Source organism: Apium graveolens, chromosome 5, assembly GCF_009905375.1.
Source record: "Apium graveolens cultivar Ventura chromosome 5, ASM990537v1, whole genome shotgun sequence".
NCBI classification, from domain to species: Eukaryota; Viridiplantae; Streptophyta; class Magnoliopsida; order Apiales; family Apiaceae; genus Apium; species Apium graveolens.
This window is the reverse complement of record NC_133651.1, coordinates 153,864,118-153,873,419: the sequence shown is the minus strand read 5'-3', so window position 1 is coordinate 153,873,419 and position 9,302 is coordinate 153,864,118. Positions and strand designations below refer to the sequence as shown.

The 9,302-nt window shown below is 36.7% G+C and overlaps 1 protein-coding gene across 1 annotated transcript; it reads right to left on the bottom strand.

The window, feature by feature from the left end:
* Positions 1-4,942: 4,942 nt before the first annotated feature.
* Positions 4,943-8,665, bottom strand: LOC141724587 (ninja-family protein mc410). Its single transcript, XM_074526785.1, has 3 exons — positions 8,518-8,665; positions 6,335-7,453; positions 4,943-5,532 (listed from the first exon to the last, which is right to left on the bottom strand). Exons 2-3 carry the CDS (start codon positions 7,329-7,331, stop codon positions 5,054-5,056), a joined length of 1,476 nt encoding a protein of 491 aa, XP_074382886.1. The 5' UTR covers positions 7,332-7,453; positions 8,518-8,665; the 3' UTR covers positions 4,943-5,053.
* Between the last annotated feature and the right edge of the window lie 637 nt (positions 8,666-9,302).

Sequence of the window (9,302 nt, the reverse complement as noted above, 5' to 3'; positions counted from 1 at the left end):
ACTGGAAAGGAAGCAAGAGATAAAACTGGATTGGGAAGTGCTGATGAAAGAAGAGTACACAACACTACCAATGATCCAACTTCCTTGAGTGAACCAGGTATTGGAACAACTCCTGAGAGATTGAATCAACTGGAATCTGTACAGATGGTTTACCATACCTACTTGAAAGAATACATCATGTTGTATTTCATGACAGATGGTAGGGTTTATTATATAAGACAAAATGCCATTCCATTAAAGTATTTTGAAGAATTGGAGCATGTACTTTTCTTACTTCAAGTGAATGACAGAATAACAGAAGCTGCTGCAAACTACTTAAAAGAACAGATTCAGAGACAGAAAAGGCTTTATTCTGTTAAGTCTGACAACACATATGTTCCAAAGTACAGAGATCACAATGGTGATATTGTTGATATGAAGCCTAATACTGCACAGATTAGAACATATCTTGGTATTAAGGGACTTGAATTCAATCTGGAGTCTGGCAAAGCTTATGTCATAAGACTAGATCAGGAGTTGAGAAAAGCAAAGATCAATGATCTCAGAGCTGCAATCTTTCAAACTGGTGAAGATACTGCAGAGCTTAAAGATGCCAAAAGGAGAATGTTTGATGAACTCAGATATGCTGAGAAATGTTTGTTGAAGAACTATCTCAGAACAACTCCTGACATCAGAGAGATCAGATGATGAAGCCAAGTCGAAGATCTACAACTGCTTAAGTTCTAATATTTGTACAGACTGAAGTTGTTATCAGAAGTTGAATATTGGTAAAGTTTTAAGGACTGTAAGTTGTAGTTATCTAGTCTAATTCTCATGCATTTGTACTTAATGTTTTTGACATCATCAAATATCTGTTAAACTTGTATGTTATGCTAATTTACAAGTTGGGGGAGATTGTTAGATATATTTGATAATGTCATGGCTAATATAATTTATGTTTAGATTTCAGATCTTACTTAACAGGACAAATCAGTACTTAACTGTTGATCAGTACTTATATTGGAAGTCAGGACTTAAGGATATCAGTACTTATATTATCAGGAGATAATTATCAGAAGTTAGATATCAGAACTTAAGTGCTGAAGGATGATTAGAGAAGGACAGTAGCTGATTAAAGGAAAGAAGATCGAGATAAACATAAGAAGAGAAATGCATGAAGAAGAAATTCCGTGAAGAATGGAATACTTGGAAGAAAAGATATCTGATTGATATATTTTAGGAAGCAGAATTATATTCCATATCAATTAGAGATTATCTTGTAATTGTGTAGTATATAAACACAGACATGGGGTTTACACTATAAGTGTTATCATATATTCGAGAAGTTTATTCATTATAACCCTAGCAGCTCTCGTGATATTTGTTCATCACTGAGAGGTAACAATTCCATACTGTAACAGAGTTTATTGTTTCAATAAAGTTTGTTTTCTGTTACTTAATATATTAAAGTTCGATTTGATTGTATTATACACTGTATTCACCCCCTCTACAGTGTGTGTGTGTGACCTAACACATACGAACATTATGAATGACCTAGGCTGTGATGTTAGTGTGCACACTATTTGGAGATAAAAAATAAAGGATTTAGAGGTCATTAAGGGGAACCATGTTGCGCAATATGGTTTAATATTGGACTATGTTAATGCATTGAAAAAACAATGCATGATTCTACTATGGAGTTGGTTCTAGATGACCAAGAGCCTGGTGTTGAGGACATGAGATTCAAGAGGATGTACATTTGCTTAGGTCCAGTGAAGAAAGGATTTAGGACAAGATGTAGACCTATCATTGGCTTGGATGGTTGTCACTTAAAAGGTCCCTTTGGTGGACAATTACTAACTGTTGTTGGTTGTGATGCAAATGATGGTGTGTACCCTATTCCATGGGTTGTACTTGAAGCTAAAAATAATGAGACCTGGAACTGGTTCTTGACTTTGCTTGCTGTAGATGTGAACATATTGAACAGTGGGAGCTGGACATTCATTTTAGACAGACAAAAGGTATGTCCAGGAAAGGTAATTACTTATTATGCATCTACTATAGTTAATCCTATTATATTTATTTGTAACTGTAATATTTGTTGTTGTGCCTTATAGAAAGCTGAAATTGCTAATAACAATGAGCAACACAAGGCGCCACCAAAGAAGTGTAGCAAGCCTAAAACTCAGGCAAATCAGAAAGCACCTACAAAGAAGAAGGCTCTAGCAAAAAAAGGCATGAGACCACTGATATGCCTTCTGAACCTATGCATTGAATCATCCTGCCACATGTTCATGAAGGTAGTCAGGGTGGCATCTTCAGTACTTCTAGCCAACCAGCTACGATGTCTAATACATCACTTGGGGTTCAACCAATTGGAGGGTTGAAAGCTGGTAATCTTGTAACTTCTTTGAAGCAGTTGGAAGCTGAGGCCAGTGCAAGGAAAACACCATTAACAACAAAGCCACTATGGAAAATATGAACTAATTGGATGTTAATTTACTAATTGTGATGGTTAATAGTTTTTGGTACTGAACTAGGTGCAATTAATTTGTCTTAAGAGGTTACTATAGAACTAATTTTGGTTATTACTAGTAGTTATTCAATTATAACTTATGCATTATATTAAACCAGTTACAAATTTGTAATGAACTAAACTATATTGCACTAGTATCCATGAATGTGATAACATTTTGCAAGGTGTATGCTTTTTCTTAATTTCAATTTTTCAAATGTATTACATTGTATTACACAACCATTGGTTTTTTGCTTCTTCCTAAAATAAGGTTGCATTCATTGGTTCTTTTCATTGATCAAAGAGTGCACCTACATGCATTGGTCATTCCATTCAATGGTCAATACTTTGAATCTTGTAACTCTAAAATGTTTATTACCTCTTGACTACATTATATTTACTCAACCACTTCTTATGCCTATTTCAACAGGGTAATGTTCTAGGCTTAATTCATCTTGCAAACATAAAATAGTAATATTAGTTCTTGATAGAAAATGGCTTACAAATTGTGTGTCAAAGGTGTGTTTGACAGGACTGAGTTTAAGGTTAGTGTTGGATGTGTTCTCAAAAAGATTGAAAGGTGGGTTCGAGGTGTTGGGGGGTGATCGGCTTGGTTGACCCCGAGACTCTTGAGCTTTGGGCCATATTTTATGGCCTAAAGAAAGCATGGGTGCGTGAGTACACAAGTGTGGTGCTTTTCAGCGAGAGTAGGCACGCAGTTGAACGCATCAATAACCATGATCCTGATGATGCTATGGTTGGTTTGGTGGATATGATCATCATGCTTCTTACTGAGAACTGGACTCATGTCGAGCTCCAGCATACTCATGCAGATGTCAATGGTGGGGCAAATGTCATGGCCACTCACTTCCTTGCTGCAAATTGAGGAGTCACCGAGATGGCCAAGCCAGCAGCCATCCGTCATGTCGTTTGATTAACTAAGACAAGGGATGCCTTGTCTTTTTCAATCTTAATTAATCAGTTTTTATTGTTCTAAATAAAATTTGCATGCATATCTTTTAACCTCAATGACAAACTTGTGTGGTTTTAATTTGTGATTTCTATATTTGTATTACGACAAACTTGCTTGGTTTATGTTTGTGTTGTCTATATTGCTTATGTTGAAGAAAAGTATGCAACTTGCTTTAATCGAACTCACAAACACAAAATCCCTTGCAATACAAATTAAAACCATTACATGGCTAAACAAACAACCATGACAGTAACAACAAGATTCCTAAACATCAACCTAACCATAATTACTTAACATCAACCTAAACAAAATAAAAATACATCAAACACTCTCATCGGAGTCAGGTTCTTGAACAATGTCAGGCGTAACAGAGGTGAGTGCGGCACTCATCATCACAGTAAAAAGCATAAAAATTGCAACCGCCATGAAACCTTACTTTGTCTTCAAATTACTCTTCCCGACTTTATGCTTTCCATATATTCTGTCAATCTTGCGCTTGTACGAGTGAATTGTGTTTGCATAACGGATTTCCAACTCCTCAATAGCAGCTACGGCTCGACCTCTAAGTGACGGATCAATCCACTTCAAGAACCCGCACGATTCAAATCCACATTCTCGGAACCTCTGACCTGCATTATCCCCACCAACGCGTTTTAACGGTACTCATTCGTTCTCAATCGCATAGGAGTAAGTCTTCTTCGCCGGCCATTGAAGAGTTTGATGTATGCCTGATTAAAGCTTTTGGCTTAATAAAAAGGGACGAGGCAAAGGGAGGGAAAAAGAAAAGAGAAAAGGAGGGCGGAAAAGAGGAAAACACGAGAGTATATGTTGAGGTATAAGGGCATTTCTGCACTTTCATCTTTCAGCAAACGGGCGTTAACTAAATATAAACAGTAGCACACATTCTGCAGGAATTCTGTTAGTCAGGCCACACAATCTGCATTTTCAGGAGTTTAACCACATTTTCTGCAGAAATGGAATAGTTCACGTACACACTATGTACTTTACTCATTAAAAAATATAGATATAGCAGGCACAACTCGCTGGCACCGCCCCGCCTCGCCACGTCCACCACGCGTCTCAAATCAAATGCCACTGCTGCGATAACTCGTGTAACTCGTATAACCTGTGAGCCATACACGAGCTTGTTTTTCTTGAATCAGCCCAAGCCAGACACGGCTCGTTCAATTATATGTGTCGTGAGTCCTGAGATAGCCAAACCGGCACGCTCATTTGGCCACCTCTATGTACAGCTCGATCCATGAAAATATGGCTGCATCGTCAAAATTGATATCTCGGGTTCAATTGATCTCCCAATTGATCTGTACAATATAAGGAATGCTCTTCCTTGCAAAAAAATATATGTAAGGAATGCTGTTGTAGATAATTGGATGCACAAATAGGTGAAACGATCAACGAGATCAGATACCCTGATGGAAAAAAATTGATGAAAAATTAGACCTGCAACCGTGAAGTAAAGAGGAAACTCTTGTGCCATTATTACATATCCAAAGCCAAGTACCATATTATTAACTGGTATAAAACAATACATGTCCAATAACGAAGGTATCTACAATAGCACTAAGCTAGCTTTGAGCAGAAGCTGCGGAGTTGCTACTAGGAAATACAACACCAGATCCATTTCCTTGATTGTTTTGCTGATCTTCATTAGCATGCACAACAAACTCTTCCGGGGACATGTGCAATCCATGGCATGCACAAACAATTCGAACTTGAGTTGTACCAACTCTATAGGTTACACCGGATATTGTCCTGCCCTTCGGACCAGAACCTGTTGTAGAAACCCACGGCAAATCTGGAACTGAACCGGTCCCGGAAAATTTTAAATCGCCAGCAATACCCGGTTGTATAGCTTGAAATTCAGAAGTGCACCCGTCAACTCTTGGCTGCTCAGATGTGCTTTGCCCGACCATGATACTATTTTGCTTCACATTGTTTCCTGTCTGAGAAGAGGAGCCTTCTTCCACAGCAAAGTTGTTTCCGTCTGCTTTGGATGCTTCTAATACCTTCCCATCATGTTGCAAAGCCCCAGACTTGTGCATTACTGAGGCATTAGTTGTAATAAAAAAGATCAGAATTAGGTACAGACTTCAGTAGCACCACAAGAAGCCTGAACTTAAATGTAGAAACAGAACTACAGAAGTATTTATTACTGTTTAGAAGTATATTAATTACTACAGCTAAGATGTAACAATATGGATGACCAGGTCAGCTATCGTAACTTATGCATTTAAGAAAAGATATAAACGCAAAACGTTAGAATTACAAATTTATGAAATGGCCAGAGAAAAGTACAATTCCAATATATGCCACAACAAACAAATTTAAAGAGACACTACATGAAATGGGATAAGAAACCGGAAAATACACCCAAAATGTATACTAAATAATCGGTGTGTAACTTAGACACGGGTACAGAGTGTCAAACAAGACACTTACCAATGCTGGACTTGGAGTCTGATCATATCAGACACGTAGATTCTGTCCAATTTGGGCACGGAGACATGACATTATATATCTATGAACAAGTTTATTCGATATATATTGTGGCAAAAGTGAACAATAAAATCTCAAATTAATCATGATTTTGTGAAGGCCTTCCCAAATTGAGCATCTTCTTTTTTCTTCTTTCTCTCTGTCGTGTCTGTTTTTTTGGCATGTTAAGTTCATCTTAGGTGACGTCTTTTAGTAAGTCAAGGTGTCCACACTTAAAGCACCTAACATGGAATAAGTGTTGTGTCCAAGTGTCTAAGTGTATAACACATCAAATAAAAACAGTCCCCCATATAATAATTATTATTTATGCATCATAAGAAGATTTGTACATAGACGCGGAAGAGTTGAACCTTCTGATATGTTAAGTCTGCCGTTCTGCTTCTCTGAATCTGGCACACCCCTAATAAAATAGGACGAGTTAAGCTGCTGTGATTGAGGAACAGGACCCTGAGAATTTTCTTTGTCCAACACCGGAAGCTGACCAGGAGAGTATCCAAATGTCAAATGACTATTAGTAGGCATCATATGTTGATTTGCTGGTCTTTCACTATTAGAGGTAGCCATCATATGCATGACACTGGGTAGTGCATGCTTTGAAGTTCCCGGTACAACACTTGGGTTAGAGTCCTTTACTGCCAAATTATAAGGCATGTTCATGATGTTTGCTGACTGATTTGGGAATGGGATGCCATAGGAAACATTTCTAACCTTAGGCTCACTTTCTGATAAAATAGTAAATCGATTATGTCCTTTTCCGAGACCACTTGAACTAGAAACTCCATGAACCTCCTTAGGAATCCCAGATAAGCCACCACCCTTTACATCCCTCTTGGAATTATCATTATGGTGAGTTTTGAGCCTTGAAGTTGATCCCTCAGCTTCGGAATCTGCTATATCTTCATTTTCAGCAGTGGACCCTTCATCAGTGTTTATTGAAATATGAGAAGCTCTCGTGGTTTCAGAATCTCTCATGCGTTTCTTTTGAAGGGTTATCTCATCAAAGACACTCCTAGATTTATTTGATGCTTCTAACCTCTTTTCTTCATCAGCTTCAGAAGGCTTGTTATTATTAGCAATCCAGAATTCTCCACCATTCAAGTTTGTAGAGGTTTCCACGTGGATGGCTGGACTCGAAAGATTATCAAAGAAGTTATCTTCGGGTTTCACGGAATCGCTTTTCTGTGTTCCAGCGTGCAGAAAGTTTCTGAAATCATCTATTATTTTGCTGCCTCTATCAACTTCTTCTATCCTAGTCCCTGAAGAGCTTCCATTTCTAGTCCTTGGGGTAGTAGACGACTTACCACAAGATAGACCCAACCGAAGCTCCAGACCATTGTCATCCTCCATCTGAAAGTTTATAATATGATTCAGAGAAGAATCAAGTTTCAAATTTGCAGCTTCACGTGAAGCATTTCCTTGATGAACATTGATGTCAACACTTCTCAAGTCTCCAGAGCATCAAAACCGAACTGCAGCAAGAGCAAAGGTGTATTAAAGGCTCAATTCAGTCTTTCGCAAAAACATTTGATTATTAAACAGATACATCATACAAGATTTGTCACAGACTAGTTGTTATTGAACTGGCCAAGTGGCAGTTACTGTAGCTTTATATCTATCTATTTTATGCATAGAATAGTGTATACATATTTGTTTACTTTTCTATCTTTTCAACTGATTACATTTTATATTATCCAATTCTTTATATAAAGTAAAATCCGTCTGCTTGGTATGGTTAATGAGAACCTTGAGACAAAAAAAAAGTAAAAAGCGTGATATCTTCCACTTGTGTATAGTGATATCTTCCACTTATGTATAGAACAAAACCTTTAATATAAATGTCTCCCAATATTTTTTCTATCACAAATCTCTTAAAAACTCCGTCCAGTAACCCATGAATGTAGAAGCCCTAATGCGTTTCATGCTTCAACTCTTAGAACATTAGAAAATTTACTGAATAACATGTTGACTGGCATTTAATGTTTCTAAATACTGATGTAACTGGAAGTATCTAAGAGAGATCTATGAAAACATTCAAGGTACAACTAATAAAAGCTCAAATCATACATTTCGTGAAAGTAAATGCTTATGATCGCCTAAAGTCAAGCTTCCAGAAAACGACAGGCATAAGGTGCAAGTTCAAAACCTGATAAAATCCAAACTTGGCTCCAGAGACCAGAGTCTGATTTATAGGCACCATATGAAAGCATAATCTTTATTGAGCTTATAAATCAAGTAAGAAGCTAATTCAAAGTAGTTAATTATAGGGAAAAACAATAATAATAGTAATTATTAAGATGGTATAAACCATCATTTAAGACAACAATAATAAAATCCTGTAAAGATTATGGAAACATCAAATCCAAAAAAACAACCCATGTTAGATTCAGATTAAAAACAAAATCAAAGAAACCTAAGTATCCACTAAAAACAAATTACAGAAACAAAAAAGTAGAGTAAATAAAAAACAAGCGAACTCAAGAATAATAAGGAAACAAGGAGAAGATAAAAAAAATAAGAGGGAGAATTGAGGTACCTGAGGGGAGGGAAGGGCAGAAGAGAGACGAGGGTTGGGAGATGAGAAATATTAATCGAGCTGGAGAGTGGTGTGTGTGGAGGGTCAAATGTGAAAATGGGTTGCTCCCATTCAGACCTAACCGCGGCCCCCCACTTTACTCTTTTTCCTTTGCACCACGTGCTTCTTATGCTCCTTTGTCTGCGTCTCCTAGGCTGAGCATTCGGGTGGGAACCGAACCGAAAAGACAAAAACCGAAGTTTTGTTTTTTTCTGGAACCGAACCGACCAAATTTGTATTATGTACCGAATCAGAACCGAACCGTAATAATTCGGTCGGTTCGGTTCGGTTCGGTTCGGTTCTTAAGAATCGAATTCGTTTTAAAAAAAATTATTAATTATATGCAATATGTAAGTTAAATTAAAAAAAAATATGCATCCATTACTAAGTCATGAATTATCAAAACTTCGGTAATTTTACAAACAACATAAAAAGAAATAATTTAAAAGTTTAAACCAAGTATAATTTCATAATTATTACAAGTTTAGTGCAGTATTATTGGAAATACTATTGAACATAGAATTTTTAAATATATTTAATCTTCTCTACAACTCAATTGTGGTATGTTGTTGTATAGATTTGAGAATAGAGATTATTCAGCGACTTCGATCATTTTTAGCAATTTTATAATATTCTTAATTTATTATGTATTTTTAAGATATTATAATATATATATATAATATGTCTAATTCGGTCGGTTCGGTTCTACCCGAATTGTTTTAAAAAGGAACCGAACCGAACCAAAC

What these genes read in the sequence shown, in the direction of transcription:
- LOC141724587 (XM_074526785.1), bottom strand. Translation starts at nt 7,331, where the DNA reads ATGGAGGATGACAATGGTCTGGAGCTTCGGTTGGGTCTATCTTGTGGT. An exon ending in CAGACTTAACATATCAGAAG is followed by an intron (nt 5,533 to 6,334) that starts GTTCAACTCTTC and finishes CTAATGCCTCAG; the next exon opens with TAATGCACAAGTCTGGGGCT.